This window comes from Aphidius gifuensis, linkage group LG2 (assembly GCF_014905175.1).
Source record: "Aphidius gifuensis isolate YNYX2018 linkage group LG2, ASM1490517v1, whole genome shotgun sequence".
Taxonomy (NCBI): Eukaryota; Metazoa; Arthropoda; class Insecta; order Hymenoptera; family Braconidae; genus Aphidius; species Aphidius gifuensis.
In genome coordinates, this window is record NC_057789.1 from 18,010,889 (window position 1) to 18,028,196 (window position 17,308).

General features: G+C 28.1%; 1 protein-coding gene across 5 annotated transcripts in view; it reads right to left on the reverse strand.

Annotated features, from left to right (window-relative positions):
* Window positions 1-986: 986 nt before the first annotated feature.
* LOC122849256 (rho GDP-dissociation inhibitor 1) overlaps window positions 987-17,308 on the reverse strand; it is a 36,647-nt gene continuing 20,325 nt past the window's right edge. For all 5 annotated transcript variants that reach the window (XM_044147927.1, XM_044147926.1, XM_044147925.1 and 2 more), the window contains exon 4: window positions 987-1,254. In XM_044147927.1, coding sequence (XP_044003862.1) covers window positions 1,055-1,254 — 200 coding nt within the window. In that variant the 3' untranslated portion in view covers window positions 987-1,054. The remainder of the gene's footprint in view (window positions 1,255-17,308) is intronic.

Sequence of the window (17,308 nt, forward strand, 5' to 3'; positions counted from 1 at the left end):
TATATTATAAAATTGCTAAAATCCCCAATCACTAGTCTCCGGTACTTTTTGACCGATATCTGGTAAAAAATATCGGTTACTCGGTATATCGGATCAAAAAGTATCGAGTAAAAGTATCCGATATATCGGCTGTTCCGATATATCGCCAAGTATCGCACATCCCTAATCTACAGACCTTGATACAGCCGATACAGCTGCATGATGCACCAGTATCATACCTACCCAACACTGATAGAGCCAAAAATAATATGATAACCAGTGTTACTACTTTAAGAAACAGCTTATTCCTGAGATATTTTTGCCGGTATTGCAGAACGAAATCTCTTGATATATAAAAAAATATTTTAATTTGAACTCAATAAGATGAGGAATGAAAAAAAAACTATAAATATCGAAACCAATATACCAAATATAAATAATAATAATAAAAAAAAAAAGATTGTACATACCCAGAGCCGATGACGAGATGTCTACCTGAAGTAACATATTCTTTTTTTTTTTTATTTTATCAATCAATGTAGTTAGTCATGGTGTGTCACATAATAAAAAACAACACAAAAGGCATCACTTAATTTTTTGTGTTTCAAACAAAAAAAACTTTTCAATACCGGTTTCTTTTTTTCGTACTTTTCTGCTTTAGTATTTTTTTTTTTTGTTTATTCATCACATAATACAACTTAATGTTACAAAAAAAAAGGAAAAAAGAATAACTATAAGAAAAAAAAAATATCAGTCCAAATAACCCAACTGGATAGCTATTCTTGACATGGCGTAGGTATCCGCAAGTTATCCCGAGCGACTGGGATAACTATTTTGTGGAAAGTCATCCTAATTTATGGCTTTATTTGGATCTTTCTCAATGGTTTTTATCAAATGACCATATCACTTTCGAGCGTTTTCATGTTATCTCATGTAGATGGAATAATTGTGTCAAGAATAGCTATCCTGAACATTGATTATATTAATAAAAGAAATCATTTACAACATTTAAGGTAATGAAAATTTATGACTTTTTTTATTTATTTTGTTTTTGATTTATTGTTTTTTGGTTTTTTTAATCTTTCCAATCCTTTTTTATATCGAAGGACCATTCCCATTTTAGATGCTCATGCTTGTCATCATCAGTAAATAAAGAGCAGACAGTGTAAGAACCACGTGCCATTGTACCAGCAGGAGCATCTTCAGCTGGTGTTGTGTATGATTGAATTTCAGTTTTAGGTGGATAACTACCAACCATGTGCGTCATTTTATCAACTGAAATAATATTTTAAAGAATCTTAATTTGAAAACATTCTGCGGAAAAATCAAGAGGCACGGTAGTGCCTCGTGTCAAGTATGAGAAAAAAAATATATTATTAAAAAAAAATAAAAGCGCAATAACACTACCGAGCATATTATACACCACACAGAGATAACCTCTGCATTTGCTAATCTTAGAATCACTAATTTAGTAATGGAATCGAAGTTTTATTCAGACTCAACTCATGAATCAATATCAAGCTTTTTTTTTTAAAAAAAATCGAGTGTTTCGCTTGTATATTTTTTTTTTACAAATAGATTCAATTTTAAAATCCTGCGTTTTTCATTGAAAAGTCCAGGTTTTTGTTATTACGTTGGTATAAATTTTTAATAACATTGCATTTGTTTTCTCTCTCATACCTTCTTTCGCACTATAATCTCTTTTTTTTTTGTTATTTTTAAATTTACAAAGTCCAGATTTCTTTTGTTACGTTGGTAACAACTTTTTGTAAAGTATGTGTCAAAACTCAAAACAAATTTGTAAATGTGTCAAAGTTAAAAAACAATAATTTTCAGGCCGGATTTTTTAAATTCGATCAGAAGACTTTATATTACAGAAAGATGTGTTATTTCAACAAAAAAAAAAAAAAAAATTTTTTTTACAAAAAAAATGTCAAGTATTTTACCAAAATTTTTGGGGGCGTGTCCTAAATATACTGCCTATGCATGGATAATTTTTGAGTTGCCATCCCCAAATAACTGAAAAAATGGATCTTTCTCGGTCATTTGTGGCTTATTAATAATCCTTTTTACTAAAGAATGCTATCATTTCATCTATGTTATTGCATAATAAATCATATTCTTGTAATTTAAACAATTTTAATTCGTTTAATTACCCGGGCAATAGTGCTTTTTTTGTCAGTTTGCAACATTGATCTAGACGCCATAATAGGAGTTTTCTTTCACGGCGGTCGACCGCCAGAAATACCACCTCCACAACTTGCCCCTTCCATTTTTCTCCCTTTCTGCACTGAGAAAATTTTTTGATGAAAAAAAGAAGAATATTTCTTGACGTTAGGAATAAACTTCTTGGCAAAATACTTGTAGCGTGTAAAAACAGATACACCCATATTGTAAATATAAAATGTATATATGTATGTATTGGTGCCTCCGTGACACCAGTATAATTGTTGTATTTATTGAATGATGTATGTATCAATGTATGAGGGAAAATGTGTGTCTGCGTGTCGTAGAGACGACGTAGAAAAACTAGAAAAATATAAACGGCACTTCTTGTCCGGCCACCATCGAGTGCGTCCGAAAAACATTGAGAATATTAATTAAAATTTGTATTTGTGATTTGGCTTTGCCATATCACAATTAGTAAAATATATACATATTGTGTCTTGTTAAATTGTCATATTACATATTCTACTTGTTAAATAAATGGTTTCATTATTATTAATATTAAATATAAATCTCGTGTCTATCTTTTAAATTATTGTTTGAAACTAAATTAAATTATAAAGAAAAGTAAAGTGAGGATTCTTCACCTTACAATTGGCTCCCAACGTGGGGCACAAACCACGCGGTTAAAAAAAGAGTAATAATTTATATAAATTAATAACTATAAATTTTAGTTGTGACCAAATCTCATAATTGGTTTCCAACTAACAGCTCAAACCACGAGGTGAGAAAAAGAAAGAAAAAGAAAGATAAATATTTGATAAAGAAAGAAATTGATAAAATTGTGAAAATTCAGTCGTGAGTACATATAATTGGCTCAAAATTATAATCTCAATCACGAGTGTGAGAAGAGAAGTATTGATGTGCAAAGTGATAAAAAGCATAAAATACATTACATTAAATTAAAAATAAAAATTGTTGAGAAAAATTTTTGCATATAAATTGGAGAAAAATCAACAAATCTTGTGAGTAAATAAAAATAATAATAATTTGTATATACGTGGCAACGAAGTGTTGAACACGCCATATTTGTGAAAATTTCATCAGAAAAATAATAATAATAATAAAATTTGGATACACGTGGCAACCAAGCGTTGGGCACGCCTGATTTCATCAGAAAATAATAATAATAAATGTACTGTATGATAAAATAATACATGAAAATTAAACAAAATATTTTCATTCAAATAATATATGATTTTATATAATTGATAATATAAAAATTGAAATATTGAAATAATTGTTCGCGTAAAATATAAAAAGTAACATAAAATGGAAAAATTAATATCATTGGTAGTGAACATGTGGCCAACATGGAAGCCAATGATAATTGGAAAGGCTGATGTTCAAAGTCTATATACAATATTTAAAAAAATTGAGGTCATTGAAGAATTAATTGAGATAATGGATAGAACAATAAATATTGAAAGATTCAATGAAACAATAGTTGAATTTATAAAACAAGTAAAATGTGTCACAGTTTCTATAAATGGACTGGAATTAATTCACAAAATATGTTCAGAGATCATGTTGTGGTTGCATGGAGCACATGTTGAAATATCAGAATTCATGCGATGCAACATGAATCAAGAGGTATATGATGAAGAATATCACCGGACAAATGGTGGTATAGAACTTAAAAAATTAGTTGATAATATTATACAAGAAGTAGAGAAAGAAGTAAAAGAAAAAATTATGAATAAAATAAATGATCAACAGGGGGGTGATTCCTCAAAAAATGCTGATCATGGTGATAAAATAAGTTGTGATCAACAAAATCAAGCAATGGTTGTTGATAATCAAGATAAGAATAAATTCAATGTTGTGATGAATAACCACAACAATCAAAATGATAAAATAAATTGTAATCAACAAAATAAATTGAATTTTGTTGATAACATATGTGAAAATAAAAGTGTTGATAATGTATGTAAAAATAAAGATAAAATCATCGTCATGCATGAAAATCACAACAGTCATGGTGAAATAATAATTTGTGATCAACAAAATCCAGCACAGATTGTTGATAGTAAAAATAAATTAATAAATGTTGTGAATAATAATCACATCGAATACACTGAGAAAACAAATAATTACCATGGAAATGAATTAAATATTGTGCATGAAAATCACAACAATTGTGTTGATAAATTAAATAATTGTCACCAAGTAATTTGTGATAATAATATGTGTAAAAAAAATATTAATAATAATAATTTAAATGTCAGTGAAAAGAAAATTCATTTCAAGGTCATGAATAATAATATTGAAAAAATAAATACTGGTCAACAATACAAAATAGATTGTGCCAGAAATAAACACAAAAATAAAATAAAGTCCAAATTGGTAAATAATAAAATGATAAGTGATAATAAAATTAAATGCAAAATAAAATTAAAATGTTTGCATTTAATAAATAATAATAATAGGCACTTCAATAAGTCCAAGCATGATGGTAAATTTGGAGGCAGGAAAAAATATTATGGTCACTGGGACATGTGTCAATGTGTAATATATATGTCTTGGATGGTCAATTGAGGGATGAAGATGGAAAATCAAGTTGGCTATTGTCATTTGCCTCATGCCAAGGACCAGGTGGCTTGATAAATTTTATATTCGTGTGTGAGCTTCAATGGCGCATTCAAATATATGCCATGTGTGAACGCTCAAGGACAAATGATATCATGGTGGATGCTACTATTACAATATGCTGGGAATATGTAAGATGTGGCATAAATTCATCTGAATTTTATTAATCAACGTAAATGTATATTATATCCTTTTTTTTAAAAAAAAAAAAAATATTTAGAGTTTTAATATTTGATAATTATAATTTTTGTATTTTAAAATTCAAGGTCAAAGACTAATTTGATTTTAAAAAGAAATATTTGTGGTTGTAAATAAGATTATTATAAAATTCTATTTGAGTACAGTTGAAATCAATTTTAAATGTAAAATAATAGTGATTTTAAAGTCTATGATGATTAAGAATTTTAAATTGTTTATTGTAAATATTTTGTATCCTACTTGTATGTAAACGCTACTATAATTTTCATTAATAATGATAAATCATGTATAATGAAAAAGGGGGGTAGTTGTAGCGTGTAAAAACAGATACACCCATATTGTAAATATAAAATGTATATATGTATGTATTGGTGCCTCCGTGACACCAGTATAATTGTTGTATTTATTGAATGATGTATGTATGAGGGAAAATGTGTGTCTGCGTGTCGTAGAGACGACGTAGAAAAACTAGAAAAATATAAACGGCACTTCTTGTCCGGCCACCATCGAGTGCGTCCGAAAAACATTGAGAATATTAATTAAAATTTGTATTTGTGATTTGGCTTTGCCATATCACAATTAGTAAAATATATACATATTGTGTCTTGTTAAATTGTCATATTACATATTCTACTTGTTAAATAAATGGTTTCATTATTATTAATATTAAATATAAATCTCGTGTCTATCTTTTAAATTATTGTTTGAAACTAAATTAAATTATAAAGAAAAGTAAAGTGAGGATTCTACACCTTACATACTTTTTGAAAAAAGAAATAAAATATTTAATAAAAATAATAATTGTTTTGTTAAAAGAAACAAAAAATCTTGAATTAAACAAAATTTGTTTATATTCATCAGACAACGTTTTGTAACAAACGATAGATGGTATGTGTCAAGAAAAAAACTTCTAAACGTCAACCATTGGTACTCCTTGACACTAACACTATGATGATTGTTATAATAGATAAGCTTCTTGTTTCAAACGTTAGAGGGACAGCAACAAAAAAAAAACTGCTAAATTTTTGCTACTAGCTGTTTGATACAAACAGTATGAGGTTTTTTATTACAGACTAACTTTTTGTTTCAAACGATTGATGACTTTTGGCAAGAAATAAACTCCTAAAAATATGCCTCAATATGGCTTTGAAATAAAGAAATGGATTCTTCTTATATAAGGTATATCGTTTGAAACAAATCAACTTTAGTTTAATTCAAATAATTAAAAGTTTAATAATTTCTTAAATTAATTTTAAAAAAAAATTATTTAAAAATAAATTTATTTTTGTTTATTATTTAATATTTATTTTTTATTATTCATTTTTTTTTTATTTGTTGTTTGAAGTTAATTCTTTCACTTTGGCCGACGAAGTCCAGCTTCGAACTCACGATCCCCGAGTGGGAAGCGGATACCTTGACCGCTGCGCCACGACGACGCTCAAGTAAAGACAATGTTTTTTTCATCTATTTAAAAAGCTTATTAGACACAGATATATTTTTTTTTTTTCATGCTACATTTCATATTTAAATACGGAAAAAAATACTTTTATTGTTTTTTTCAGAATTAATTTACAATTTTATTAAACTTTTCATCATTTGAATTTATCCTAAGTTGATTTGTTTTGACAATAATATTGATTGAAACAAAAAGTTAGTCTTTAATAAAAATCCTCATACTGTTTGTATCAAACAGCTAGTAGCAAAAATTTAGCAGTTCATTTCTTATTGCTGTCCCTCTAACGTTTGAAACAAGAAGCTTATCTATTATAACAATCATCATAGTGTTAGTGTCAAGGAGTAACAATGGTTGACGTTTAGAAGTTTTTTTCTTGACACATACCATCTATCGTTTGTTACAAAACGTTGTCTGATGGATATAAACAAATTTTGTTTAATTCAAGATTTTTTGTTTCTTTTAACAAAACAATTATTATTTTTATTAAATATTTTATTTCTTCTTTCAAAAAGTATTTTGCCAAGAAGTTTATTTCTAAATATCAGAAATAATTTTTCACAGTGTGCTTGCTCTACGCGCAGACTTGTTGGAAATACGGTTTTTGCGCAAGCCAGTTTGGTTACATTCTTTCATTCTTTCCTTAGCAACATTTGCCAATAGCTTTATAATCAATTAATTGTGGTAAAAGTAGCTAAAAAAAGGATGTAGCCAAATAAATTAATTCGTAGTCTGGATTAATTTTACAGCATTATTTTCTATATTCAATCAAAATTATTGTGTCGAATGGCTGTAAAATTAATCTAGACTACGAATTAATTTATTTGGTCACATCTTTTTCTTAGTAAAATTTACCGATAGCTATTTAATTAATTAATTATGGCAAATTTTGCTAAGAAAAGGATGCAACCAAGTAAATAAACAGTCTAAATTACTTCCTCAATTATTTTCCACCAATATTTCAATTTATTATATAAAGTATTGCCGAGAAATGAATTTAGACTCTCAATTTATTTATTTGGTTACATAATTTCCTCAGCTATTTTTGCCATAATTAATTAATTAAATAGCTATTGGCAAATTTTGCTAAGAAAAGGATGTAACCAAATAAATAAATTAAGAGTTTAGATTAATGTCTCGGCAATATTTTTTATGATAAATAAAAATATTGGTGGCAAATAATTGAGGAATGAATTTAGACTGTTAAAGTCAACATTTATTTATCTATATATATATAAATGTGAAAATGAAAACCTTTGAGGCATATGTTCTCAGCAACTACCCAACCGATCATTATGATTTTTTTTTTTTTTAAATTAAAGAGCTTAGCACGGAGATCGTTTTTAGCGTTTATTCGATTTCATAACTTAATAAACAACCGAGTTATTAATTATTATAAATAATAGCCTGCTACGCGGCAGAGTCAACAGGCGGCGCTTCGGTAGTGGCTGCTTTACACTCATACAATCACAGAGTTGGAAAAAGAGAGAGAACGCGCCATAGTCCCAAATGATTTATCTATTTGCATTTAAACATAATCAAAAAATTGAAAAAAAATTAACAATAATATTTTTGAATCAACTAGCTTAGGAATCATCAGACCAATAGATAAATAGAAGTGTGGTAAAAATATAAGCTTAAAAATTTTGGTAAATATTCGGTTTAAATAAAATGTGTTATCAATAGAAAATGTTTAATAAAATGAAAATGTTTACGTTCAAAATTTCTTTGTTGGATAACCTTGGTTTAGATTTTCTATTAATTCTGTTTTTAATGATAATGAAAATGGCAGCACGAAATTATTTAATAATCATCATCATACCTTATCAATCCATTCAAAAAATTAAAAAAGAAAATTTCATTTAAACAATTAAAGTTAAAAGTAAATCCCATCGTCAAACAAAGTTTGGGCCCAATAGTATGTAATCCGTATTATAAAGAAAAACAGACTGATAATTAAAAAATAGTAGTAGTAAAAATTTTTTTAACGACAAGCATAAATGTGTATTCTTCTCCTATTCTTATGTGTGGAAGTTGTCAGCTTTGACATCTATTATCTAAAAAAAAAAACTAAAATTGAATAACGGGAAATTTATTTAACTTTCAACCTCAAGTTTGGAATAGGAATATTATTTGGAGCTAGCGAGTCTTTAATTTTTTTGAACAAATGATAACATCTCTAAAATTGTAAAAATAATCTCGAGCGAAGCCGGGTTAATCAGCTAGTTTGGTATATGTATTACATGTATTATATTCAATACATGTGTGCGTGGTTCGTGGGTCGACAACAGCGCTGAAACGCCATTTTTATGAAGCCTGCCCCTGTATAAAAGTTTACGACGTTTTTGGTCTCATCCAGCCTATCCCCCACTACAGGAAGTCAACTCTCCTGGTCTCTAGTCTTTATGGTCAAAATATAACTAATTCACATAGTTAGTTTAGGGACATTTTTGACTCGATGGCCCCATTACAGTTCGTTCTCCTGCAGTCCAATTCACAGGGCATTACAATTTAGGGCTTTTTTCCTCTACTGGCGGCGCTTGTAGAGCTTTTGTATGTGAAATCTATATAAAAAAAATTTGACAAGCGCCATCACCGGCAAAAAAAAGCCCTAAATTGTAAAAAATTTGCCCTGTGAATTGGACTGCTGTTCTCTATTCTTCATGTTATCAGCAAGAAACGTTGCAAACATAAAAAAACCGCTATATAACGGTTCAAAAAGAGTTTAAATTCAAGGCGTTACTCGAGTGTTTTTTAGAGACGTGGTCTAAAATCTAAGCCATATCTTTTTACGTAGGATAGAGTTAGGTAAATCAAATTCAAAAAAAAAAAAAATTTTAATTTTAATCATATTTTTTCGGTCATCAATGAAGATTTATTGAATAAAATTGTACGTGATAATAATTTTAATTACTTCAAGAACCCATCAATATTTTTTTATAATTTTTTTTATCGTTATTAATAATTCTGAAAATCCGTAAAAATCGTGGCAACACCGCTCTGTTTTTAAGTTTGTCATACTGAATGCATGACAAGGATAGCGCATGTTAAACAGAGTGAGCAGTGATAGTTGCTTATACTCAACTTCATACACATATTGCATTTGAATTTACGCACCTTCCGTTATTATATCGACGTTGCCAAGTCACAAAGCTTATTTTTAAAAATGATCAACAAAATCATTTTTTCATGTTGTTTTTTTTATTGTATACAAAATATTTTAGGTCTGACAATTACTACTCGACTAAAAAGTTCGTCTTTTTTTCCTCTATAGATTGATAGTTTTTGGGAATCCTCAAACTTTTAGTTTTATATGAAAGCTTGAGTTAAACTCAAAAAGTTACTCAATTTTTGAATTTATCCGACTCGTTTTTCGTTTAAAATTAGACAAATTGAATTTTTTCGTCGACATAAAACAATAAATAAAAAAAATTGAACAATATGAACAAATAATTTTTTCAATAATATTGTTGGCATCGCTAGATTATTAGAAAACTACAGTCAAATTTTTACGTTGATTTATGGATTTTTGAAAAAGTATATAAAAGGGCTCTTATGGGAGGAGGTGTTAGAAAATATCCACGAACTTAACGAAACAATACTTGTTTTAACGACACTTTTCCCAAAAACTGATAGATAATTAAAGAAAAAATTAGGAATTTTTTGATATCAGGATGAAATGGGATTATAAGACTAATTCTCGCGTAATTAATAAAAATATAAGCTAAAAACACGATTTTTAGTAATTTTATAAGAACGAGTATTGAGGCTCTGGCAACAGCGCATTGAAGCGGGAAAATTTAAACAGCAAATTTAGCATCCATGTTTAGATTTTACACAGCTGACATACAGTATACACACACATACATTCATGGCATAGATATTAATATGGCGTCTAGATCAGTGTTGCAAACTGACAAAAAAAGCAGTATTGCCGAGGTCACACTGAAAAAAATTTTTTCTATTTTTAAGACAAAAAGTTCTTAATAATAGAAGTTTTCTTCTTGCAAAAAAATGGATTTGGATTAAGAAAAAGTTGATTTGGATTGAGACAAAGACTTCTTAAACCAAAACATAAAAAACTTCTTGAATCACAGTTACGTATTGCTATAAATATTGTGCTTGGATCGAGACGAACTGTTCATGTTTTTAGAAGTATGCTTCTTGGATTATGGATAAATGTGTCTTGGACCGAGACAAACTGTTCATGTTTTTAGAAGTATACTTCTTGGATTATGAACAAAAAGTGTCTCAGTTCAAAGACATATTGTTCATGTTTTAGAAGTATTCTTCTTGAATTATGAATCGATATGTGTCTCGGTTCAAGAGAGCAATATTGTTTTTATTTATGAACATTTATTCTCAATAGGATTGAAAATAAAAAAAATAAAAAAAATTTTTCAATTACAAACTTGTAATTTGTAATTTTTTTTTTCCTGCAATTTTTATTTTATAATTTTTTTTCCTACAATTTTTTTTTTTTTTTTACCTAACGCGGGACCCGAACCTATGACCGTAAAACCTATCTAATCTAAACCTGTGCCTTAGCTCGCTTAACCACGGGCGCGATATGGAAACGGAAAGTTATTTGTATTACTTTAGTGACAAGATATTTTTTTTTAAATTTATTATACAAATGAACTGAAACTACACGTATATATATATTTTTTTATAATTAATTATTAAATTACTATAATATCATTCTTTTGTTATATCGAAACATTTTATGTTTTCCAAATAATTGTTAAACATATAAATAACATTTTATCATTATTATTATTTAAGAATATAAACAACAATAATATAATAGTTAGAATTATTATAAAATTTAAGATTTACTGACTGTAAAGAAAAACTTAATTATAATCGAAAATTGAAAAAAAATGTATTATTTTTTTTTTAAGTTTTATATCAGTACATTCTAAAAATAAATTAAATCAAATAAATGTTAAATTTAATTTATTAAAATACAAAATGTGGCAATATTGAATCGACTCAAAATACTAGCATTTAAATTGTTTATATTCGTAAATAATAATACTGATAAAATGTTATCTAAATGTTTAATAAAATTTAGAAAACATAAAATAATACAATAGTACACTAAAGTAATACAAATTGATACGTGGTAGTTTTAGTTCATTTGTTCATGTAATAAATTTAAAAAAAAATATCTTGTCACTAAAGTAATACAAATAACTTCCCGTTTCCATATCGCGCCCGTGGTTAAGCGAGCTAAGGCACAGGTTTAGATTAGATAGGTTTTACGGTCATAGGTTCGGGTCCCGCGTTAGGTAAAAAAAAAAAAAAATTGTAGGAAAAAAAATTATAAAATAAAAATTGCAGGAAGAAAAAAATTACAAATTACAAGTTTGTAATTGAAAAATTTTTTTTATTTTTTTTATTTTCAATCCTATTGAGAATAAATGTTCATAAATAAAAACAATATTGCCTTGAACCGAGACATATCGATTCATAATTCAAGAAGAATACTTCTAAAAACATGAACAATATGTCTTGAACCGAGACACTTTTGTTCATAATCCAAGAAGCATACTTCTAAAAACATGAACAGTTTGTCTCGGTCCAAGACACATTTATCCATAATCCAAGAAGCATACTTCTAAAAACATGAACAGTTCGTCTCGATCCAAGACACATTTATCCATAATCCAAGAAGTATACTTCTAAAAACATGAACAGTTTGTCTCGGTCGAAGACACATTTATCCATAATCCAAGAAGCATACTTCTAAAAACATGAACAGTTCGTCTCGATCCAAGACACATTTATCCATAATCCAAGAAGTATACTTCTAAAAACATGAACAATTTGCCTTGGACCGAGACACTTTTGTTCATAATCCAAGAAGTATACTTCTAAAAACATGAACAATTTGTTTTGAACCAAGACGTTTTTTTCATGATTCAAGAAGTTTTTTATGATTTGGATTAAGAAGTCTTTGTCTCAATCCAAATCAACTTTTTCTTAATCCAAATCCATTTTTTTGCAAGAAGAAAACTTCTATCTGACAGAAGTTTTTTTTTTCAGTGCATTACGAGAAAATCAAAACTATTTTTTTTTTTTTTTTTTTTTTTTTTCAAAAAATGAATTGACGCATAGAAGGACGTCGGAGTTAACTTGATGAAACTTAGAAAAAATAAGAAGCCCTGTGGTCTAGTGGTCAAGGCGTTTGCCCGGAAAGCAAAAGACCCGGGTTCGATTCCCGGCGGGGGAACTTCGTTATTTTTTCTAAGTTTCTGGTTTTTTTCAAAAAATTGGCAAAGCCAAATCACAAATACAAATTTTAATTAATATTCTCAATGTTTTTCGGACGCACTCGATGGTGGCCGGACAAGAAGTGCCGTTTATATTTTTCTAGTTTTTCTACGTCGTCTCTACGACACGCAGACACACATTTTCCCTCATACATTGATACATACATCATTCAATAAATACAACAATTATACTGGTGTCACGGAGGCACCAATACATACATATATACATTTTATATTTACAATATGGGTGTATCTGTTTTTACACGCTACAAGTATTTTGCCAAGAAGTTTATTCCTAACGTCAAGAAATATTCTTCTTTTTTTCATCAAAAAATTTTCTCAGTGCAGAAAGGGAGAAAAATGGAAGGGGCAAGTTGTGGAGGTGGTATTTCTGGCGGTCGACCGCCGTGAAAGAAAACTCCTATTATGGCGTCTAGATCAATGTTGCAAACTGACAAAAAAAGCACTATTGCCCGGGTAATTAAACGAATTAAAATTGTTTAAATTACAAGAATATGATTTATTATGCAATAACATAGACGAAATGATAGGATTCTCTAGTAAAAAGTATTATTAATAAGCCACAAACGACCGAGAAAGATCCATTTTTTGATGTGTAAACATCTTTAGGCGCGGGTTGGGTTAGAGTAAAAGGAAAAAACATAGAGTTTAGACGTCAGATCCGGTAACGGATCTGGGCAGGAATCCATTTTCTGTTTGCGTTTTTACATGGCTGCCATAATTCTAAACATGGCTGCCGTAATTTTAAACATGGTGCCTCCATGATCCAAGCTTTGAATACTAGATACACTACACACACATTACACACAACTACATTTTTCAGTGATATTTTGGCAATATATAGTAATTTCGAGTGATTTAAACGCGCGTGTGAATTAAACATTGTCGAGCGGGTGGATTAAATCACGGAGGCGCCATGTTTAGAATTATGGCAGCCATGTAAAAACGCAAACTTTTGCGTGTCGTGAGTTCGCACCCTCAGTCTACATTGCGCCTTGCAGCGCCATGGTAATCGGTCAGTAACCGTTACCATCAGCCGTTCTGTAGTATAGATGAATTTAAATGCGCGTATTTATATATTTAATTTATTTATTATTATATATATATATGCACCGTTGTATATATTAACATACAAGTATTTTATTTGTATTTATTAGTTATACTTGCATTTGTTAGGCGAAGTAAAGTTCATATTGTACATATATATACATGCATATGCAAGTATTTTTCATTTACAAGATTAATATACCTATTATTATTGTTTATATAAAATAATATTTCCTGAATACAAAACATAATATTGAATTATTATACAATAATAATTTATTTATAATATTGACTAATTTTATGTTTTAAAAAAAGAGAAATAGACATTGATGACTGATGTGTTAGTTTGAAAGAGAAAATTATTATTGTAATTGTACAGAAGAATTTCAGAAGATATTATCATAACCGAGACAACATGTTTTTTTATTCGGTTTTTATAGAAAATTTTCTCACGATTACGGGAAAAATACGGAAAAAATTCCTACGAATGCGCAGTGGTTAAAAATGGAGTTGAAATATGGAAAAAACGGCTATTTATCGGTGATAAATCGTGTAGTTATTGAAATAATGATCAATTCTCGAATTTAATAATGGCCATCAATGAATCTCGTCAAGTAAAAAAAAAAGTCAACATAAAAAAATTCGATATCGCGAATAGTTTTCGAGTTATAATAACTTATATATTTCGATATATTAAGTTTTTTTGTTAATATTAATAAAGGCAATTGATAAAACTCGCCAAGCTAAAAAAAAAGCCCAATAAAAATTTTTATATCTCGAATAGTTATCAAATTATCGATATTTTTTTTAAAATGTATACATTTTTTTTTTCTCAAAAAAAAAAGTCGAAATTTTTTTTTTTTTTAAAAAAAAACTGCTAATTATTGATTGTCGCGTATTGTTAAGCACGAATATATATTTTTTTTTCGAAAATCATGAATATATCCAAGTTTTTTTTTACTTGGTCGCTAGGTTTTTTACTTAGCTATATTTTTTACTTAGCTATATTTATAGCCAAACACACAATATCTACATAATTTTACTTAGCTATATTTTTCCTTAGCTATATTTTTTACTTAGCTATATATTTTTTACTTAGCTATATTTTTGACTTAGCTATATTTTTTGCTTAGCTATTTTTTTTACTTAGCTATATATTTATAGCCAAACACACAATATCTACATAATTTTACCAGCTATATTTTCAAGCTTTATTTTTTTACTTAGCTCTATTATATTATCAATTATAAAAAAAATTATCATTAACATTAGAAAGATATCGATAATTCGAAAACTATTCACGCGATCAAAAAATTGTATTTGATTTTTTTTTCTCCTTGATGAGTTTAATCGACTTCCATTATTAAATGAATAAATAAAAAAAAATCGATATATCGAAATTTTAAAAAATATTATAACTTGAAAACTATTCGAGATATTCGTAGGAATTCTTCGTAGAAACACGCCGAAGATGTTTACACATAATAAACCCGCGAGTCTAGATGGCTCACAAAATTTTTTTTTAGTTATTTGGGGTTGTCCGAGCGCTCAGGCCTTTCTTGAATCCGGACCCTCAATTAGTTAACGCGTTAAAAATTAAAAACGAAAAATTTTTTTTCGGTCAAAATACTTTTTTTCAAATATATAACTTGTGATAAATATTTTCTTACACCTTCTCATATAAGAGCCCATGTTTAACCTCTCTAAATTATGTCAACTTTGAATAATTATTTTAGAAAAAAAAGTCTTATAAGATAAAAACTGAATTGACAAAAAGATGCATTATTATTTCATTTATCATAATTATTAATTTCATAAGCCCCCCGTTAGTTCTCATTTTGATAATGAGAATGTTCTGAAATTTTGTACACAAGTAGATCTTTTCATTTTGAATACAACGATATAATTATTCTCTTATCGGTTAAATTTTTTGTAATTAATTATTGAAAATAATATTTAACATTGGCTCTTATGGAGATTTCGACCATTTTTTTTCGGATAGAAAAAATGATGAAAAAGTCTTGAAAAAAATCACACATATACTAGAAACCGAGTTTTATTAATTGCGCGAAAAATTTTTATATGTTGATCGGTCAATTAATGAGAAATTAAGGAGGTTATGCACAAATTCATTGCGGGTGTTGCGGGGCGCTTCTGACGTCACAGACAAAACTGAAATCCGACTACACTGTAAAAAAATAAAGTGAAAAGCGCCTGCGCTCCATATACAATATATGGGATTGCGGGTATGTGTGTGTGTTTGAACATGCCATACGTTGCCACATCTAATTTTTGTAAAGTTTATAATTAATTACTCATTAATTGACCGATCAACATATGAAAATTTTTCGCGCAATTAATAAAACTCGGTTTTTAGTATATGTGTATTTCTTAACATTTTTTCAAGTGTTTAATGGAAAATTAACATTTTTTTATCTCTAACATCTAAAAAAATGTTAAAATTAGAAAAAATGTAAATTTAACATTTAAAAAGATGTCAATTTATTTTAAACATAAAATTAACACTTGAAAAAATGTTAATAACATGTTGCTCTGGGTAAAAAATCGAACATGGAAAATTATATATAAAAAAAAAAATACAATCATCCAAAGAATTAAAAAATACATATTTTCTTTGAAATAATTTTTTTTTTATCACAGTAACATTTTGTTTTTAATTTTAAAATTAACATTTAAAAAAATGTAGACCTATTTTATCATCCATAAAAGATGTTTAAATTTAACATTTAGAAGTGTAGACCGATTTGACATCCAAAAAAAAAGTAAATTGTCTGTCTATATTAATTTACATTTTAAAAAAGGCAAAGTTTACATTTCTTCTATGGATAATGTTGTTACTTTGCCACGAAGCAATATTTAATAAAAAAAATATAGTCGAACCCCCCAAGGTGCACCCTAAGTGTTCCGTAGGATTTTTTATTTTTTTTCTTGTTGTTCGATTTGTTTTTCCATTTTATTGTAAAATAAATGACTGTCTTTGTGTTTTCTTTTATTAAAAAAAAATAAAGGACTAAAAATTAAAAAAAAATATTGTAGAGTCGATAGATTAAGCGTTGTCGATTGAAACATTGCCGGAATTGATCGGTTGATATTTGAAATTGGGCGATGTCCAAAAATGGACATGATAAATCTAATAAGGCCCAGAAAATAAAAAAAAATATCATGTCTGTTTTTGGAAAAAAAAAACCTAAATTTGTTTTAACATCGACTAATTTGGTACAGTGGTTCAAAAAATATCGCAAAAAAACAATTTGTGACACTACATATCGTTGAATAAAAAAAAAAATAAACGACTGAAAAATTTGAAAAAAATATAGTAGAGTCTACGGATGGAGCGTCGTCAATTGAAACATTGCCGGAATTAATCGGTCGATGTTTGAAATTGGGCCCAGTCGAAAAATGGGAATATTAAATTTAATAAGGCCCAAAAAGTAAAAAAAAAATATCACGGGGCTGAAGTTGACAGTCACGTTAGCGGCCGAAATTTCAGAGACCA